Raw genomic sequence first — 21,337 nt, 5'->3', positions numbered from 1 at the left:
GTATATTGTATTTTTTTTCTAAGTTTTATGCACTTTTCCATGAACATAAGATATTTTAGCCTTTATTTATCTTTTAATAAATGGTCATAAGGGGAGTGTATACGTATTTCTAGTACTATATTTGAACGATAATACAAATAAAAGCAAACAAACGTGTAAAACACAGTTTTGACGGAAACGTCTTCAGTCGACTTTAAATGTTTAGAGAGAAATTCAATTGTGTTTCATTAAAATGATGACGGTCTTTGTAGCTGTTTTTCCCGTAAATGTTTTTCTTATTATATCATAATAATAATAATAATAATAATAATAATAATAATAATAATAATAATAATAATAATGTAAAATTGGAGCTGAGGCTTATTAATAAATACATGTTTTATTCATGAAGGACAGTTAAAAATAGTCTCTGTTCACATTTTTATTTTATTTAAATAAAATACACATCAGTCACAGTGGGATAACAGATGCTTAAATCTCAGCAATTGCACTCAGTCAACAGTTTATCCATTTATCAACGACAATATTTTACTGTATGTTTCACAACATACATAAGACATGATGGAGGCCCAAAATAATTTTGTTGCAATATGGGTACAAACCTGTTTATGGTGCTCTTATAGCCAATCAAAAACGTGTTCAGAGGATAAGAAATTATATTAAAATCTTTAAACATCTTAAGAGCATCAAAAACAGAAGCATCAAAATGTTTTATGCTCTGTATGTCAATAACATGAAAATTGTGTTTCCTATTTCATTAAGATTCTACTTTTAATGAAAGATTTATTATTCCATCTGATAGTGTCTCTTAAGTAAAGACATGAAGTCTAGTGGAGGTGAAACCTAAAATGAAAAGAAAGCAATATAGAGTTTGTATAATCATGCATCTGGTTAAGAGGAACTCTGCTCAGTTGTTATGGCCAAATCATTTTGGACAATCTGATCCTTCCTGAGCCAAACATTAATACACATCTCTATCCCAGCACAACATGCCCCATTATACAGGATTTTTAATATAAAATTGTGAACAGGCACCATCTTAGTGTTAGGAGTTTGTGTTCTACTCCAGTAGAGTATAAAACAGGAGAGCTTGTAGGAGAGCATGTACATACCGGTAATCTAAAAAAATACTGTCATGCTGTCAAGGTCATATGATCCACCTCAACTCTGACAAATTCACACCACACTTCAACTCCAGAAAACTCACAAAATTACTTTTATTAAGGGACAAGTAAAAAAAGTACATGATTTATAAAAAATACAAAACTGCTTTGTCTAACTCATAGGCTAAGTAAATGCATAGCAACAGTACATGCAAGTCTAGAATTAATTATCTACTACTGTCATTTTTCTTTTCAGCTACAGGCTAAAGGGGAAAAGCACAGTATGCAATTCATCATATCATTTCAGTCTACATGGTACAGGTTCAGAGTGATGGTACAGAATAAGTTAGGTTGCACGCAACTCAACTGATGAGTAAATAAATACTTAACATTTCACAAATATCGACATCCAGTAATTCAACGCAAATGTCCCGCGTGAGAATTACATTCAATTTCCGATGTACAAAAACCATAATAAACATACACTAAAAACAAAAAACCCATACAACCCATAGTTTTACACTTCTAAGAAAGGATGCATTGATACAAATAAATATAAAATAAATAATGAAACCCATACAGGCCATTAGTTCACCTGCTCGCTTATGTACAAGCACACTCTTTTCTCCCAGCTGCAACATGACATGTATCAAATTTTGTATTAGTGTTTTTTTAAGAATGCCATAAACATATATACATTGTATGTACAAATGACTTTGGACAAGCACATGTCCATTTAAAAAGAAAAAAGAAAAACCTGCATTGATTTGACATTGGGTGAATTTCAATGTGCTTTGGCTTCAATTTGATAAATAAAGTAATATTAGGCTATATATATATATATCACAACACATTTGTGGTATATAAAGAGGCAATGACATAGAATTTTACTTGTATAAAGTTCTTGTACTTTATGATCCGGTAAAGATGATTACTGATATTAAAATTGCTGAAGGACTATAGACCAATAATGCGTTTTGCTGTAGGTTTGTGTGGTATTGTTAATGTGAAGACACTTTTGTTTTTCCATTTTTAAAAAACATTTTACATATAAAAATAAGTTAAATGGACCCAAAAAATTTTAAAAAGTAAGATTTCTAGTTCATATAAGGCCATGCAATTATAACAGGCTCATGCATCAGGGCATTAGGTCTTTTGGATGATAGGGCTCACCAGTCATGCAAAATGCACTATGTGTTGCTGAGGCCACGGTAAATATAGCCATCCCTTTTTTGTTCCTTAACACCAATCCAGAATTAACACTAGCGCTGTCTATAACACATAATTAAGGCTGGTGTATTTGCTGTTGGAGCTGTGAATAGGCCTTTTTATAAATTTTAAAAAGAAAAGAAAAAGGGACCAATACATTTGCACACAAAAAACAATAATCCAGTCTACAAAAAGTCTCTGAGAAGAGAGGATGTCGATGTGATTAGACACAAACACAAGGGTTACTGTACAAGTCTGTGCTCTTTCTGTGGAGAGGGTCATTCATTCCAAAACAACGCAACCACAATTTTTTTTCCCCAAAAGAGGTCTACTCTTATTGAAAACACCTCATTGTGTCACGCACAAATCCACGCAGGGAATGAGTTAAATCAGCTGAAATGTTGACTCATGCATTTCAAGTAGCACCCTATTCTGTCACTGAGTGGATCTATTGCGTTTTGGAATAAAATCTTACATATGTACCAAAGTAGAGCTCCAGCAGTTCATCTAAAGTTGATCAAAAACACCATGAATAATGGTCCATCATCAGGATAGCAAGAATATTAAATACAAAATAAGAGTCAAAGTGGAAACACAACAATCCATAAGTTACTGTTTAAAAGCAATAAACAAACCTCCGACGATACCATGGAGAAGACCGATGGCTTTCCAGCTGCTTTGTGATTGAAGGCAATCTGAGGCAACTTCTATTTGTAAGTGCTAAAAAGAAAAGCCCCTCAAGATTACTTCAGAGATGTGCGAAAGGAGGAATGGTGAAGGGGCACGAGGCTTACCTCACCACCCTGCCTCCACAGCCACCACAGTGCTGGTTGGAAGCGTCACCATGGGATCACACAGATCGACAGCTTTTGGATTTTCCTGACACGCTGGCGTCTCCTTCACTTCCTCTTCCATCTGGGATTTCTGCTCAACGGCACCAGCAGCCATCCGGCCTTCCTCAACTACCTCCTCTTCATCTTCCTCCTCTTCCTCCTCCTCCTCATCCTCCTCCTCTCGTTGCTGCTGCTGCTGCTGCCGTTGTTTTTTGCGGCAGCAGGGTTTGAACAAATGGGGATCAATGAGCACCTCCCCAAAGCGCCCCTTATAGATGATTCCACAGCACACCTTCTGTCTGTATACAAGAAGAAAACATCTTAAATTTGTTTCTTAATCATTATTTAAAGGAGAACCTGCGTAACAGATTTAAACAATGGACCAAAGTTTGTGGTTCGTTATATTGATTTGACTTGAAGATGTTTAATCGACTTTGCACACATCCCAGTTTAGCTCGTTTTTGATACACCTAATGAAATTTACCGGTACATCCATTTTTATAAGGAAAAACCTTCCAGTGAAGAGGAAAGAACCTACATGGGTGTTTAAATCTGCTGGAAAATTACACCAAACTTTAACCAGTCACTCTTGATTTTGCTTGAATATAACAGTGTAGAAGTCTTAAGACAATATTTTAATCCACTTTATTGTCACAGTTGTCACAAACAACCTGGACAGCTCCCCGTAACTCCCAAACATAAATGAGCACTTACCTCTTCCAATAAGTTAAGTCCAGGAAGGAGAAAACGGGAGAGCGGCTGGATCCTGGAGTGAGCTCAGTGTCAGAGCCGTCATCAGACAGGTGACTGTAGCTTGGAGACTGAGCTGGGGAGGCACTGGAGGTGGTGCTGTGGGCATCCGAATCTAAACAAAGAAACCGAGTCTTAAAGTGGTGGTCCAATGTAACGGGCATCATCAGAGTCAATGACCAGAACTCACTGTTCCTTTTAAGCTCCTTCTGCAGTCTGCTGATCTGACTGGGCCGAGCTTTCTTTGATATGGACTTTATCTTCTTGGGCCTGGAGGTCAGCTTTAGGCTCGGACCTCCCCGTGCATCAACCACCTCAACCAAGAGATTTTAATACTTAATACACATATATGTAAATAAAAGACACCTCCACCAGAATGTTTACTGCAACTCACATGGTTCCAGTTTTTCTTGGTTCCCACCGGTAGCTTTTTCCATCTTTTCACCAGCAGCACGCAGGCATTGCAGATGTCTCCAGATCGTGTTTCACTGAGTCTGCAGAAAAGCAACAGTTTGTGAGGGCAGGACCCAGCAGAGGAAGGTCTCTCCATTCACAAGCCTAGCGTGGGCACTGATGACTCTTACCCAAAACAGCTCCTGAAGTCTTTCTCATACCGCTTACTGTCCGTGAAACGGGAGCTGGAGGACTTGGCCCGGCAGATGCAGCAGCCATCCAAGCTCCTGTACATTTTTGGCTTGTGAAAGCCAAACATCTGCAATGAAAGGTATGTTAGTATAACTGGGCATAATGAGTTAAGGGGCATACATGCATGCCTGCAGCTGCATATTAATTTCTCAGATGTTATGTAGTTTGGTCCCATTCGTGTTTATTTCTATGAATTAATCCCCCCATAATTAGAGAGCATGAAAGAGTCTCAGGGAAAGTGATTTTGTTGAGGCATCTCCCTGCTTTGACCCACATGGGGGGAAGTAGGTCAGACAGCGTGTCAGACAGATCATGTCACCCACTGCGCTCACAGGATGCACGCATTATTTTGGAATCCCAAAATACGAGCAAGCACGCACCCAGATCCTCCAGGCTAGAGAGGAATTCAACGTTCATAAATAAACTACAGAAGATATACAGTAGATGATGTGTAGACAGATTCAATCAGCCGGGAGAAATAAGTGGAAATTCAATAAGCGTAGGGTTATTATGATTTATGTTGCTAGGCAAAATTTAATCTCCTCAGCACACGTAGACCCGAACTGCGGCAAAACTGTGAGCCGCGCCCCCCCAGACTAGATTTTTTCCCTTTGCCATCAGTCCTTGGGGTCTTCTGACAGTGCGGTGCCACGGAGAGCTGGCAGAGTGCAGTAAAAAAGGAAGACTTTTAACTCTGATGGATTTATTGAACACCGTAGATGATTGGAGCGCATACGTGAAATAAGAGACCCATTTGAGGTTCTAAAAAAACGGACTATGGCCCAAGCAGTTGCTCATTTAAAATAAAATAGCATCAAGTGTTCAAACGTGTGGGAGAAATTGACATGAAGTGTATTTAAAGTAATCATGTAATTATCGTTACTAAATTCCAGGTCTGGTTTCAATGTAGGCAACGACATTTAATGAATGTAAGAGCGCAATAATGTTGAAAAATCGACTTAAACGTGCAGCTAAACAATTTCACAAGCACACAATTCAAGCCGGGTAGATGTATTTTTACGATAAAGTTCTTAGAACAACATTGGGAATGCAAAATAGTAGCAGGACATAGAGGTCATAATAATAAATAAACGCGGAAACCAAATGAGGCGAAAGATCAATATAATTGCATCTGTACAGTCTATAATTGATTTGTAGGTGACTGTACCAACTGTATCCACTTTCATTTAGAATGTGCCATTTATGTTGCGTTATATAATGACGGCCATTTTTGTCGATAGCCAGACGACCACATTTCGCCTTCGAGTGGGTCATCTGTAAACTGCAGACGATCTTTGCAGCAGAATACAGTACGTGACGCAAGGCATCATGGCAACACGCTTCAAAGGCGGAGGCAGAGCGGAGAAGGGGGTGTGATGGGATTTTTTTCACCTCTAAAGCTACGACGTTAAAAGTAAACTTTAATTTCAATTCCCCTGAAAGCATTCCAGATTAGCCAAATCCACAGTTACGTCGAATCTGATAACAGAAAACACGCAACGGTTTTTATCGAGACAAAAAAGTGCAAGTCGCCGATTTCACCGCCCACTCCGGCTAGGAAGCATGGCATGCCACACGACCTGCTTCATGCGCACCCATTTTATGACGACCGTCCTCTGCTAGACGATGGCCGACTTTCTCTCCCCTACCGACAACAACTTGGTTCGGTAGAACAAGCCCAGCCAACACCACCCAAAAGCAAAAAACCCGCTTTAATTCCGAAGACAAAAGGCCTCATGATAATCGCGTAATTTGATCTCTACTCTTTGTTATTCCACGGCCGCGTTGCTGCAACAGTCCTTCAACTATATGTGCACGAAGTTCGAAGCGAGGCTGACTGGAAATTCGTCGTCTTTTCATTATTACCTCCCTAGTGAACTACAATTTAATCCCGATTTCGACTTTGATTACATGTTTCGGGGCACTTTGCGCCTTTTGCGGTTTTGTTGACAACAGCGGCCGCGTGCTCAGGCGCATCAGAGGACCGGGTGGGCGTGAGAGATTTAACTTGGCTTATTTAGCGCCACTAAATGAGCACTACAAACACCCGCGACGCTACAAAGCATCATGGGGGTTAAATTACGATAGTTTGCTCCGTAGAACTCTAGAAATAATCGACTTAATTAAACTGGTCGCGGATAGAAAAATGACTGACTTCCTCCAACATGCCACAAACAACAACTACCACTCATCATAAAACAGTTTCCCTGTCGTTTCCCGCACCGATCTCGACGCCCTCCACTTCTCGTTACTTCAAAGGTTTGTACGGCGATCTGCACGTGAAGTTGCACGCTGAAGTCGACGTCGCAGTAGGCCAAAAAGGAGCAATTCTTCGGATGCAACTCGATGCATGTCTTAAATTGCGCATCTCTGAAAGCCCATTTCGGACTTTAAAACCTCCCTAACAACAGCGGAAATGAGACAAACGTACGGTCGTTACCTTGTTGCAGGTCGCGTGAAGCTGGTTGAAAGTACGAGTCCCTGTAGCGCGTGGTTAACTACGTGACTCCCGTGGAAATCAACCCGCATCGGTAACCCGCTCCCTTGTTGATGTCTGCGTTTGTGGACGGGACTGGAGAGTTGTGGACGCACTACGCATGCGTCGTTTCCACACCTCCATTTCAGAGTAGGACGAAGGCTTTTTTTCTTTTTCTTCAATCGGAGTATTTACATAAAGGACGCGTGACGTCGCCGTGCGTCTGCATTCTACTGGCCTTATAAGGACGGGAACATTGCGCGGGAAGAGGGGGCTCGGCCCCGGTTGCTATGGCACATTGGAGAGAGTAAGCAAGGGGGTGTGGCCTGTCATTTTACTACACAGCGCCAGATGGCCTGTCTGGAGCCAGACGCGTTCTGGGAGCCTCGACAGCGTCTCAGCGAGATGCGCTTTGTTGATTTCGGTTGCGTGACCCGAGACCAGATTAGTTCCAAGTGTAAGGTGCATGAAACGTAGCCTCCACCAAGAGGTCGGTTTACCGCCAGTAACACTCTTTTTTTGTCGAGGCGGTGGCAGTTTACCGTCACACTGCACCAGTGTGATACCAGGATGTATAGGCTGCGGCCCGTCTACTCTTACGCAACCGCTGTAATGTGGAAAAGGTTTCAGTCCTTTACAACATATGAAACAGTAGTCGGGCTTTAAAGTCAAACACGAGTTACTAAATTGTCTTTTCCTACTAAAATGCATTTTATAAAATCAAAGTAGCATTCAAGTCTAACTGAAATGAACTCTTCATTTAATACTCCGTTAAAGGGATTTTTTTTAAAATGGCAAATTTAAGAATCCGACACACACATACAGGTCCGTTATGTCAATAATAACTTTAATATTTGACCCCACATAAATAATTATTGCTTTCTCTAACCTGTATTTAAACAATAGCAGATGCTCGATCATCGTCGATAACGTAGTGCTTGCAGGCAGCGCATCAGCCAGCATTTTCATTAGTTTTCCACTGTTAAATACGACATCAACATAATACCCAGTGATAGGAACCGATGCTTGAGCCATTTTGTGGAGACAACTGAACAGTTTCAATTCGGAGAGCGTGACCTTTTACCCAGTGCGGTAAGAACTACTGCTGCACGTAAACACAGGAGAAGATGCCTTTTGTACAGAAAAAAGTATGCCACAAATTCGTTACAATTAATAAAAAAATTCATGGTTATGTTAGAGATCTAATTAAAGTAAATTTTCACAACAAGGGGGAATAAAGGCTTCCTGAAAGATCATTTTAACTGACACAATTAGGACACCTATTTGGTTTCAGTGTTTCAACTGTTTCAACTGTTGAATTCTGTAGTATTATTCAAAATGAAGGAAATAACAGGCAAACTGTGATGACGAGAAGAGATATTCTTTAACTACACCATTAATTGAAGACATTTGTTGAGAAAAATGCTGATAAGATAAGGCCTGAGTACTGATATTGAAAATGGCAATACAAGGACATAAAACAGATTTTAGTCATGCGTGTGTTAAGTTTAAATTCAATTGCAAGCAACACAGCCGTAGCAGGAGAGCTGGAGACGCCTGAGGCTGGAACTCTTAAATATCTACTGTAGATGTCAGACTTTAGGACTTTGTATTTCACCTTAGGGAGACAGAATTTTCACAGTATTAACAAAAAATTTTTGGGGGGGTGGGGGGATCAGTCTGTTTCCTGATGCAAACAAGGAAAAATGTCTGAAGCTCACATTGCCAGTGATTTCACTCAGTAGACAGTCTGTTTTTCTTAAAGTCATATTTCTCTCTTCTTTTTTCCCGACAGCAGAAAAGATAAATAGCTGATCCTGATCCAGCCTTGTTCAGGGTCACAGGTCAATCCCTTTAACCAGTGAGGTCTCCAGGGTGACGGTGAACTCGTTCAATGTGCGTAAGATGCGGGAGAGGGAGTGCACAGCAGCACGGTCCCGCAGCAGGGCGCCATCCTCGTACACCCTCGCAGTCAAAGGAAGTTCTGCCAGCAGGGGGAGCCAATGAGAGAGAAGCCTATCTCTGTCAAGATGAGAAAAAGGTCAGAGGTCAGTAATGGTCATAGACATATGATGATGTTTATGGGTTGAATATTTAGGTTATTTAGTACAACACACGAGGAAAAAATGTTGATTATCTAGTTTTACAATAAATATATCCAATTCCCTTCCAAAGTGGTTCATTCATTATCAAATATTGTATTTCTGATACTAACTTTACATTCTGTCTACCTACATTGCAGTCTAAAGTCTTGGATATAATTCTACACATTTTTGTAAGGGGGGGTTGATATTGCAAGTGGGGCTCGTTTATCTGACCTTTTCTGGGTTAATATTTATTAACTGGCATTATTATAATAAGAGATGCATTCACTTCACACCACAAGGCCTCAGCTGACACTGCAAAGTACAGTGAAAAGGTGAAAAAGCTTATTCAATCATGCCTCACCTTATTCCCAGACAGACAAACAGCTGGAACTTTCCTTCTTTTCCAATGTTCCTCGGTGAAGCATTGATGGCATTGATGTAGTGGCACAGCAACTCACAGGGTGGACCTTTTGCAAGGTTTGATACATGCACGTCACCCATTTGATCAGCTGTCTCTATGGAAAACACAACCTTCTCTGTGAGATAGACAGAGAGAGAGAGGGAGAGAGAGATTCTTTGGTCATTGCTGATGTAGATGATTTACTTTCATTTAAACTGACCACTCGGCATCAATACTGGGATACAGGGGTAAAAGTAATTTCGACTGACTGCGTTCATCTTAATAGACGACTGTAATAATAACAGCCACTAGATGGAGACAGGCAGCTAATGACGGTTACAAAAGCTCTGTCCTGCTTGACTCGAGTTCACAGGGCTTACCAACAAAGTCCCAAACAAACACGTTCCTCTGGAAAAGACGATTAGATTTGAACCCATGCAAAAGGAACTTCTCCAGTGAAGTCACCAGGCCGCCTTCACCACATAACAAGACTGTCAGGTTACCCCGCTGGGATGACAAAAACAGGGACAGAGTTAAAAGAGACACTGCGAGGAAAATGGCTCATCTTTCAATGTCAGTGAATCCCTTCATACAAGTGATAGAAGGCACAACAGACGACAGATTAAAAAAAATTCCAACAGATTCTGTCTTATAAAGGAGGTAAACAAACAGGATTGAACATTAAAGCCTCGGCACTAAAAAGGCCTCCCGACAATGAACTGAAGATTAATTAAAGATAAGCTAAAGCCAAATCCATCAAGTCACTTCAGGGCTTTTAACTTGTAGTTGAGAGGAGAGAGGCCATTTTGATACACAAATGAGACAAATGAGGCCCAGGCTAAAGCGGCCAAGGTAATGAACCATGCTGGAGACAGAAACACATTAGGCTCCTTCACTCCTTATCAAAGGCCCGCAGGTTAAATGAACAAAACAGTCATTTTTATGGAACACGCTCACTATTGCAGCAACGTACCTCTTGCTCAGGTTTGTGGAAGTGTTTTACAAGGTTATTTGCTGCCTCTCTCATGTCTTCTTGTACTTCAACAGAAAGAATTCCTGATGAGAGTTAAAAAAGTCAGGCAGTGTTAAAAAACAGTAAAAATGATGACAAACCCATGGCAAATGCACTCCGGCTTAACAGAAAAGTGATAGAGGGAGCAGGGTTTGTTTCTGCATGACGCCTCTGATATAAACAAGTAGGTCAGCTATTGTGTGGAAGAATGCTCTGTTAGAGGGTACGTACTGCTTCGGCCAAGTGATCCCAGCACATTCCGAACACTCTGGGAAGGAGAGGCCAGCTCTGGAGGTGTCCCTGTCAATCGGCCAGCATCCTCTTCTCCACCAGGTGACACCAGATGGCCGATCAGAACTCTTTCCAAGCTGCCATCGCCCACGCCTTTCCCCAGCCATCGGCCACATGGAAACCTGACAACACAGAGAAAACACTGTTTCTTTATCTCAGAAAAAACAACTTTCCAATGTTGGGGCGTTGCCTCTGCTCCTATAGCACCCTGGACTGTGCAGAAACAAACTGCAAAGTCACTCAGATTGAGAAGCTGAGCTGCTGTTACTGGACCCATTAACAATAGTGAGACTCCTGAAAACAATTAGCCAAACGTGTCTTGATTTAGCTCAGTAAATGTTCCATGTCTTTAGACGAGGTCAGTGTGAGGAGGTGACACGCTTATCAGGTTGAATCTCACTTGTAGGTGTGTCCGGTGATCTCATTGTAAACCATCACGCAGTCAACCAGACACTTGGCCAGCAGGCCCGAGTTCTCTTGACCCAGCTGCAGCGTGCTCAGTCGGCCCAGGTTCTTGCACTGAAATCAGGAGCATGAACAGTTAACCCATAGCTCTGCTAGACGTGGTGTTAACATTAAGATTAAGATTAAGATTAAGATGGACTTTAAGATGGACTTTATTACAGTGCAGGAGTGCGTGTGCGGACCTGAAAATATATCTCTTGAGTGTTCTTTGGTATCTGTCGAACACCCGAGTCACCCGACTCTCCAGAGACACACACCCAGGGGTTCACAGTTGCCATAGCAATGCTGAGCTTCTTCATGGGTATTATAACAACACGGTAAGGAATATCTGGAAAGACACAGAACAATGTCTACTTATTCTTGTCATTTCATCATGGTCTCTCCTAGCAGGAGCCACTTTATCCACCAACGTCTGCATCCACGGGCACAAGTCTAGTATCTGAGGCCAGGAGATGGGAAGCTCCAACAGAGCCATAATGCTGACAGTTTATTTCACAACAGCCCCATAAAGGTTAACAGGACTCACTGATGGAGGTGAAGACACGTGTGAAGCAAAGATAATCCACAGTGTTGAGAGACAGCAGGTGGAACAGGAACTGTTCTCGTTCCTCCTCGCAGAGCAGGAAAGCATGAGGTTTATACAACTGCCTGTTTGGGGATAAATCACACAGTCAGGATATCTGATGTTTGGTGAGTAACAGCAACATGTTTCTTCAGGGTGTGTGTCCCGACCTGAGCAGCTCCTGGTTTAGAAGCAGTTCTTTAAGGTGTTGGGACAGCATTTTCTTCTCCAGAGCCAGATGGATCCAGGCTCGAGCTTGTCCCACCTCAGACAGACCTTCACTCATCGTCTGGATAAACCTGGCAAACCGCCCAAGAAATACTTTCAGAATAATTAAAGCACGTGTCTTCAACTGAACTTTATCAAAATACCGTTGGAGAACATTTTACATGCATCATAATTTGCACTCATTACCTCATATCATGTATTAATGACCCTCTGAGAACCGCAGCTCTGCCATCAAAAGTCCTGACTTCTGAGCTGTTGGACCCTAAAAGAAAAACTAGTTATGCATCATTAAATGCTTGAGACAAAGCTCACTGATATCAAGACAGGTCAGGAACCCCTCTGTTACACAAAGAGTTGGTTTTGCTCTGACCTGGAGACTCAGCTGGGGTCTCAGTTTTCACCTGGGCCGCCTGGTAATGAAGCAGATGGGACCAAAGTGCAGATTTTCCCTGTTCAACGCAAACATGTCAATAGATATTCTTGTTTAAACATCTGATTAAGTAGATCGTGTGATCTGGAAGCATGTCCTGTGTGTTGAACCTGTTTAAGCTGCAGGCCGTGGCCCCAGGTTCTCTCCAGTAGATCACACAGGCCATGGATGAGTGTGTTCTCCTGCAGCCCTGTGATGTTAGCCTCTCCCTGGCCCAGCTCCACACTCTCCTTTCCCATCCTCTCCATCAACATCTGTTTTGTCTGTTTACCATAAAAACAGTGTTAAACTTGAACAAAACCTCCGTCTTTGGACTGTAACGCAACACAGACTGATGGCTCACCTTCAGACGGCACTCACTCAGAAGCCCGTTGACAAATTCTCTGTGAGTCTGACTGGTGGCTTCAGGTGATGGGTCCAGCAGTTTAGACTGGCGGAGGTTCTTCCTCGCAACTGTGTGCTTCTAAAACAAAGAAAATAAATCACACTTTGTTTTCAGCTTCCTTTCTATGTGAGCTGTGTTTTTGATCACACGGAACTACCTGTCTATGCTCACTGTCCGACCCAGCGTGTACGGCGCCTCCTGGTCTCTTGGACTCGGCCCTGCGTGGCGCTGTAACACGACTGGACCACCTGATCAACCACAACAACAAGCTGCTTAAGTGATAAGTAACCTCTAAAAGTCTGGTTTAGTAGCAAAATTACTGCCCATCACTACAGAATTACAGTTCTGATGAGTTCTGTGATGACCCACTTGTTGGTATTCTGTCCCTGCACCAGCACATCGGCCTGCAGTTTGGGGAAGTAGCCCTGCTGGTGGCGACCCTGGCCAATCCTCATGTCCAGCAGATGGGGGTGTATGGCCGTGTGGTCAGCCTTCAGCAGCCTTCGCTCAATGGTCTGAGCTTCATGGAATCACATACACAGCAGTGGTTAAGATCCAACAGGATGCAGATATATCAGACAAGAGACGTTCCTCCTATGTCTCAGGTGAACATCAACAATTCAAGCTGATCGAGTTTGTTTTGTTGCGCGGAGATGCAGAAACACTGAAACATGGTGTGTAACATCACCGTGAGGCAAAACTTCAGCCACAAATAATATTAATTAACTAAATTACAAAAAATATCATATCCTTTAGTTCAACACTCTGCTTTTCCTCAATATTAGATTGTGTCACCGCAATTAAACATTTTGTTTCTGGTTAAGAAATGCATCGACCTGATTAAAAAATTGCTTCAGATATCCCCTAAGCAATGTTAATACCAGTGGTTAATGAACAGATAAACAATACAGGGGGCCGAAAAGACCAAAACAGAGGGAGACAGATGGCTACAGATTAGTGAAGCTGGCATGGACCTCAGTTCAATTCAATTCCATTGACCAACTGGGGTTTCCATTTATTTTCTGGCCACATACCCGCCAACAGCTGAGACTGGAGACACCCCCTTTGTGTTATTCCTGGATTGACATGGCTTGTCGGTGGGTGACATGTGCGGATTCTTTTGCCAACTACGTGCCAAAGTTAAAGCTATTTTCAACTGTTGCGCGTTTCCAAAAACATTAAAATTATTCACATATGTGCACCACTGTCAATTTTAAATACAGTAAAAAGACCTGTAAAACATTTTGTATTTTCTTCTGCATACAAGTATTGGTTTTGTGACTCATCTTGCAGCACTGACATGTCCTAATGCTTCTTCTGAAGATGATCTTACGAAGAAGATGAAATGTACCTGACTCAAAGAGTGACTTGCACTTCCTGTAGCGGCCGTTACGGGAGTCCTCTTCCTCTGTGTCATACAGTCGTTCCCTCTCCAGTCGGCTGTCAAACAAGTGCTGCACTGGATCTCTATCCACCCATCGAGCGATCACTTTGCCATCCACAAAAGAAGAAAACATGGAGGTCTCCAGGAACTGAGACAGGAAGTGCAAGTGCGTCTCCGGCTGCACTGAGAGGAAGGAACCCTGAAACATAAGAAATACCAGTGTGATTAAATTTCAGCTTAATTAAATTAACACATTTTTGACAGTCGCTCCGGTACCTTGTCAAAGCTGGATGTCCCTTCTCGATTGTTCAACCAAGAGTCCAAATCAAGAGCGCTGTGGATGATGAACTCCTCATATCTGTTGAACATGGCAGCAAAACGCGCAGCAAACACCTCCCTCACCTGCACGTTGAGCCTGGCTGATTTCAGTTCCTCCTCCTCGGCATTCTGCAGCATTTTTCCCCCTTCTGACAGTTTTCTTCCTCCGCATGTCAGCGCCAGAGCCTGCAGCCTCTCGAGCACTGCCAGTTCCTCACCTCCTAGGTTGCCATTCCTTCTGTCCTCCATCAGGTCCTCCAACACCAGGCTGGTCAGGTGAGGAGAGGCGGCACCGTCGGTCTTAGTGTGTGAGCCGCCCCGTAGAGAGACCCCGAAACACAGCAGCACCTCGCTCAGTTCCTGGATGAGCTCGGTTTGGTCTGGAAAGATGGGAAGGTCTTCGGGGGCTTCAACACAGTGGTTGTCAATATCCACAAAACAGAGGTTGGCCTGTGCAAACGAGTCATATACAGAAAATAAAGATAAACACAACTTGAGCTTTAATGTAAAAGGACAGAGATGGGCGTAAAGGACAGACAGCGAGTTGAAAATGCTGCTGTAGTCAGCAGGATGTGACCTTCGACATCACACTCAGTTTGCAGCCTCATGGGTAGTTGCTGACTTCAGCTTCAGCCTCTTCGCTCATGCATTCACTTCTGAGTCTCTTATGAGTATCATATGACAGGTTTAGGTGACTTTCTCCATTTATTGCACCGAGGAGCTCTTAAATGTGAACCCAAGAAGATTTTGGCCAATTTCAGCATGCACGATTAAAACATTCTCACAAAACGACCATCCATACAACCCGTACAGAGTTGAAACGTCTGCTGATTGTTAATTCTCATTAATTATCCAGTGAGACCCATTACTTAGCATCTCTCTGAATCTCAGCTTTCATCCCCTCGAGCTGTCTTTCAACTTTTTTTCTGGGGCAGAGCAGCATCAAAGACGCTTCAGTGAGATTTTAATGCGGCATAAAGTCATCGCGGGTGCAAGGCTGGATTTGTGGAGAAGCAAAAGCCTCCGACTGGAGGTGGAAGATGAATTATCGCGCATGAACGGCTGGAAGAATGGTGCAGTTCAGCCACATTACTTTTGCGTTAAGCAGAGATGTATTTACACGCCAGTTAGTCAGTACCTCATGTGGAAGGTGCAGGGAGGAACGCTGAGCTCGATCTCGGCACTGGATTCCCATCAGAAAGGGCACAGGTGCGTCCAGCAGGTGGTACAGATGTGCTGAAACAATGGGCAGGTAGATGTGCTGCCACTGGAACGGGAAGAGCAGGGTAGTGATGCACTCTGACACCGTCATCAAACGCTGGTAGTCTGAGGGGGATAAGTGAAGCGACATTGTCACGAAGAAATCAAAAGTATGCGCCAAGAAAAAAATGTGCATCAACTCATCCTGGAGTCATATCAGTGTTTTTAATTTGTTTGCTGCAGATATGGATGAGATGTGTGAAACTGCAGAAATAAATAAATGGCATTATTTCAACAATCCAATGTGCTTGTCTGCCATGTTGTAGAACATCTTGATACCAAAACCTACCTCTTTGAAAAAGTTATTGTACTAATTCTAGAGTCCAGTTACATCATAGACGACAGATTTCATATTAGGGGGTCGTTCTAATCCATCAGAGGTTACATCTTAGCTATGCTTTCTGTTACTTAGGCCAAGGCTGCCGCCCTCGGGTCCGCGAAACATGATACACCCTGACAGGCCTGTCACACTCCACTGGATCATGGTTTCCTCTCACTCCTCCTCTCTTTCCTCTCTCATCTCAAGCAGACTAGTTCTTGTGTAGTTTTTCTGCTCCCCCCCCCCCCCCAACCCCCCCCCTGATTTTATTTATTTCCAGGTCATCGCCGCCCTCGGAGCTGCATAATGACCTCCTGCCCCGCTGAAGTGATTGTACATCATATTTTTTGTGTGTGTTTCTGTGCTCTGTGCCTCTCCTCTCCTCTCCCCTCCTTAGCTCTGTTTCCTCGCATAGATCCTCGTTGAGGGCACGCACACCGGAGATGAAGCCCTTCAAACTAGACTGCGAAGCGACGAGCATGACGAAAGCCTCTCCTCTCCTCTCCTCGAAAAAGAACATAACAGAGAAAACGCCCCTCTCCCGAACCCTCTACTGCGCAGAGACTCTCCTTTCCTCTCCCTAGACTCCTGCTCACTCTCCTCTCCTCTCCTCTCCTCCTCACTCTCCTGCTCATCTATTCCTCTCCTCCATCCTATCTTGACCTGTCCTCCCCCTTCTCCTCTCTCTTTACCCAGCCGGCCATCAGCAGGAGGGTCCCCCTACATGAGCCTGGTCCTGCTAAGGTTTCTTCTGTTAAAGGGGAGTTTTTCCTTGCCACTGTTGCTTCTGGGGTCAGGCCCTGGGATTCCGGAAAGCGCCTTGAAACAATTTTGATTGTATAATCTATATAAATAAAGATTGATTTGATTTGATTTGATTTGATACTACTTGCTGCAGCCCTGCTACCAACATGAAGTTGTATGTATGGTATTGGTCATTCTGTTCATTTTGGAACAGATCCACACACTGACCTTGAGAGTAAAGAAGGATTTGTGTCTCCAGAAGTGTGCAGGTAAGTAGTTTCACCATGTTGTCTACTCCCAGCAAGGAGAAGGCTTCTCCGAGAGGATACTCCCCCATTGGGAGCTCAACCCGGCCCGGGTCGCTGGCACACAATGGGTCCCTGCACCCCGTGGAACCTCAGTGACCTTCCGGGAGGAGGCAGCGGCACCTCGTACAGAATATTATGGATATAACTTTCCAGAGGGAGGGGCGGCGGGGTGTGAGATGCCACAGCCTGGTGCAGCTGGGAGAGAAACTGTTGAGAGGCATGAAGGAAGGGGAGCGGCGTGAAGAGACAGAGGGCTTTAGACACATATAATGTGTCTCGGGATGGATCAAATGACCCTGCACAGCCCAGACAGGAACTGGCCAGAGATTCGGCGTCCGATTCATCCAAACTGCTCACGAGTGAGTCCATGCTGGAGGTGGAGGGGGAGGAAGCGGATGATGAAGAGCAGGAGGGAGTGGAGGCAGAGGAGGAGGAGTGGTGCTCCACGTGATGCATCTGTGAGAGAGCCTGCATGGCAGCGATGATCTGGGTACTGGTCACCTCCTCGTAGAAGGTGTGAACAAATCCGTAAGAGCGCGTGCCCTCATCAGAGGACATTGTGAACGAGTGAAACTGCGGATCGAGTTGGTCCGCCTGCGTGCGGAAGGAAAGACCTCTCGGCATACAAAGCTGAAGAGAAAGGGACAGGAAAATCATTTAAAGTCGCATAAAGATTTTGTTTTGTCTGAATAAAGCTTGTTTGACATCAATGACGGACAGAGATGAACTCTGGTATCCTCACAAACACACAGCAGTTCAGGGAATTCTAGATACTAAACAATAAAACAGAATCTGTTTTAGCACAATTTTTGAGTGTTAACGCTGATTTTATCCCGAAATTTTCTTTTCCACCAAAAAAAGATAATTTCCCATATCAGTGTTTGCCTTGAGTGCAAGTCCCCTTTTGTCTGTCCCAATCACCCCCACTACTGCGAGGGAGAAAAGAAGCTCTCACCATGTTGACTGCATCTTTATTGAACGGGCTCCTGTCCGTGTTCTCGGGATAGTGAACCAGAACCTTTGACTTGAAGGAGCGTCGAAGAGGACTCTGCTCAAAAGCCTCACCTGAAAAAGAACAGGTCGTTACCTTGTGGTACAAAGCAACGCTTTAATCTCAGGGGGTGTCAGAAAATAATGGAGGCTTTGAAAATCTGAAGCAGAAAGACTTGGAGGATTGAGTCTGCTGCATAAAATAAATGCCACACTGATGGTTATATAATTCATTACCATAAAAAAAGAAAGGCAATGCGGTACAAGACCTCATCTCTGATGCTCTGCAGAAGAATAAAAACATGCTGTGGCTCAGGAAAAATAGGGTTTTTATATAACAAAGCTGTGAGAAATGAAGAGGTGACAGCCAGAACCGCAATCACCATCGTGTGACGCTGGCCTTCGACATTCAGAGGTAACCACCCCACCTGCCCACGCAATTACGCAAGGAACTCCGAGGGAGCGGAAGAGGAGCTGGAGGGAGAGAGGAAGAAGCATGGTAGGTCAGAGACAGAGCTCAGAGAGAACCGTGGGGGAGGCGTGACCATGGATACAAGCTGGAGTTCAGGCAGAACAGAGATCAGGCAGCACAACAGCGTGGCCTTGAAGGTAGACATTAGGATGAAGATCTTTGTCTGAGGCTGGCGTCAAAAGGGGCCTTCAGCGGACAAACCGAGCTGACATCTATGGTTTCCGTCTAAACACAGTCTGCGTAATATGAGGACAGAGATAGGAGCGTTGATTTAGCATGGGAATGACAGACTCAAGCTGCCCGATTTAGACGACCAATGTAATTAAATAGTCCAGCTCGTTGCTCAACATTTCCTCAACAGCTGAGAAACAAACTTTTTTCCCGCAGTCATCAATGAATGCGGCCATATATCTGATTTCAAGAGAGACGCGTGGCCCCCAAGGGCCCGTCATCCCTAAAACAGGGAGGACTAACTTGCAGTGATGGAGCGGCTCTAAATGCAGACATCTGTCCTGCTCATCCAGTGACTTTCCCCAGCTGCTTCACTCGTCACTGGTAGACAGGGACAGATGCTGAAGTTGAGAAAGAGATTAAAATGACAGCAGACGTCGACTGATTTCGACTGATGAATTCAAATGTACCGAAAAATTATTTTTCTCTTTGATCACAGACACAAATGTGGCCCTAATACACAATAAGGGATAAAAGCAACAGTTGGAAGCCAAAAATAAAATGCATAAAAAACAATTTTGATGCTCCAGAGCATCTCTCAGATGATCGGCCTGAGAGTTCTTGTCCTCCGCTGATGTCACCCCCCTATGACAGTCATGGGGACAGAGCGGCCGTCAGAGCCCAGGCCGGTCTCTGTGCCAACTGGCAACGTCATGCACAATTTGATTAGACTGCAGAAAACAGTGTTGCCCATTGAGACGCCAACAAGAGCAGATTGTTTCACTAACCACACACACAGATACGGTACAAGCCTGCACATCTAGAAGGCTCCGGAGCTGCGGGGTGAAGGTCTCCAGCCACAGCTTCAGAAAAGCACTCCGACGTGATCCTGTGAAAGGATTGGAGTCCCCCGCTGCACGGGTTCTGGGATGGCCGGCTGTTACATAAGGAGATTGGTGGAGCTCAGATATACTTGGCAGCAGTGCTGTCACTCACCACAGGGAGCCAGCTACAGTATCAAAGTCCCTAATGGTTAGCGAGAGCCCTAAATAATCTGCAGCAGAGCGCCGACATGACACACAGCTCAGCTAAACATTATTCGCCATTCAAGATGTGCGTTTGAAAGAATGTCTGATAACAAGCACGTCCCCCCCCCCAAGGACGTGTGTCTCGGAAAACAAAGAGCGCAGGGAGAATACAGGGTGTGACTACGACCCCGGCTCCACAACTGCAGGGAAATTGGTGGGAGACTACAGCGATCAGCCGTCACCTTTAGCACCCAGTGGGGAAAAAGATATGGACACATTTTTTTCCTTGTTAAAACAAAGCACCCATGGTTTGTGCACACAATGAGGATGAGAGGGCTGAAGAGATTGATGATTTCTGTTGTAATCTGTAATCTCAGGCCCTTATCAGCCACTGCCTCGGTCGTGGTGCCTTGTCTGTATTCCAGCGTTTTGTAAGGACCAAAAAAGGTCACTTCAGCCTTTTGTCTGCTTTGTTTGGTCAATTATAGCAGCAGATGACTTGCAGAAAACCACAAAAGCTAAATTCTCAGTGTCAACATCATTAAATGGTCAGCATAAACAAAAAGACAGACGTATTTTCCACCAGCGCATAAAAGGAGACGCAGCGCTTCTTGTTGTTTCCAGTGCAATAATACGGTTTGAACATGTTTGGATCATTTCTTCCTGCATATGAAATGGCTGCTCAGATTTTTGTCAACAATGGTTCTAAAGGAAATGATGCGTCCAATCAAAACACAGCTTAATGACACAGACATGAAATGGTGTACGTTCATGACATCACACACACACACACACACCACACACACACACACCACACACACACACACACACACACACAACACACACACACACAAAATCAATCGTGAGTGTAATAATCATTAGCAGATAGCTGGAGATGGCGTGTTGGTGACCTGTCTACCTGCTCCATCGTCCGGCTCCAGGCCCGTCTCCGTATCCAGTCCACACACCACAAAATAACGGGCGAAGCGGCAGGAAGCCGATCCGGCAGCCGCGGCTGTTCCGATCATCGTCGACGCGTTCAGGGTGGGAGAGCCTTCTTTCAGTGGCTGTTCATATCTGACCGGGCTGAACAGAAAGGTCTGGCAGCCGTACGTGATCGCTGCGCTGTGCCCGTCCGTCCGTCCGCCCGCCTCTGCCCGATGAGAATGTCGGAGGGGCTTTAGGAGAAACACCGACAGTCGGTCGAGGGGCCGGGGGGAGGAGGCAAAGAGTCAGCCTGGTGGAGAGAGACAGGGAGAGAGAGGGTGGGGAGGGAGGCAGGGAGGGAGAGAGAGAGAGAGAGAGAGAGAGAGAGAGATAGAGAGAGAGAGAGAGAGAGAGAGGAGAGAGAGAGAGAGAGAGAGGAGAGAGAGAGAGAGAGAGAGAGAGAGAGAGAGAGAAGAGAGAGAGAGAGAGAGAGAGAGAGAGAGAGAGAGAGAGAGACAAAGACCAGGGCGCATCATGACG

General features: G+C 44.2%; 2 protein-coding genes across 2 annotated transcripts; both read right to left on the bottom strand.

The window, feature by feature from the left end:
• Positions 1-1,193: 1,193 nt before the first annotated feature.
• Positions 1,194-7,200, bottom strand: sinhcaf (SIN3-HDAC complex associated factor). Its single transcript, XM_057053280.1, is given in 8 exon segments — positions 1,194-3,032; positions 3,107-3,444; positions 3,860-4,010; positions 4,086-4,209; positions 4,290-4,389; positions 4,480-4,607; positions 6,981-7,007; positions 7,010-7,200. Coding segments are annotated over 7 exon segments (927 nt in total). The 5' UTR covers positions 7,070-7,200; the 3' UTR covers positions 1,194-3,032; position 3,107.
• A 642-nt stretch (positions 7,201-7,842) lies between these two features.
• Positions 7,843-21,111, bottom strand: LOC130536941 (DENN domain-containing protein 5B-like). The gene is given in 22 exon segments (XM_057053278.1): positions 7,843-9,038; positions 9,465-9,639; positions 9,884-10,010; positions 10,477-10,559; positions 10,747-10,928; positions 11,207-11,325; positions 11,454-11,599; positions 11,798-11,919; positions 12,004-12,132; positions 12,248-12,323; positions 12,432-12,510; positions 12,602-12,754; positions 12,835-12,954; positions 13,034-13,124; positions 13,246-13,396; positions 14,228-14,459; positions 14,537-15,028; positions 15,717-15,904; positions 17,130-17,247; positions 17,249-17,839; positions 18,165-18,274; positions 20,790-21,111. Coding segments are annotated over 22 exon segments (3,777 nt in total). The 5' UTR covers positions 20,899-21,111; the 3' UTR covers positions 7,843-8,854.
• Between the last annotated feature and the right edge of the window lie 226 nt (positions 21,112-21,337).

This window comes from Takifugu flavidus, chromosome 13 (genome assembly GCF_003711565.1).
Source record: "Takifugu flavidus isolate HTHZ2018 chromosome 13, ASM371156v2, whole genome shotgun sequence".
Classification (NCBI taxonomy): domain Eukaryota; kingdom Metazoa; phylum Chordata; class Actinopteri; order Tetraodontiformes; family Tetraodontidae; genus Takifugu; species Takifugu flavidus.
Note: the sequence above shows the minus strand (reverse complement) of the source record. Positions and strands in the feature narration are given on the sequence as shown.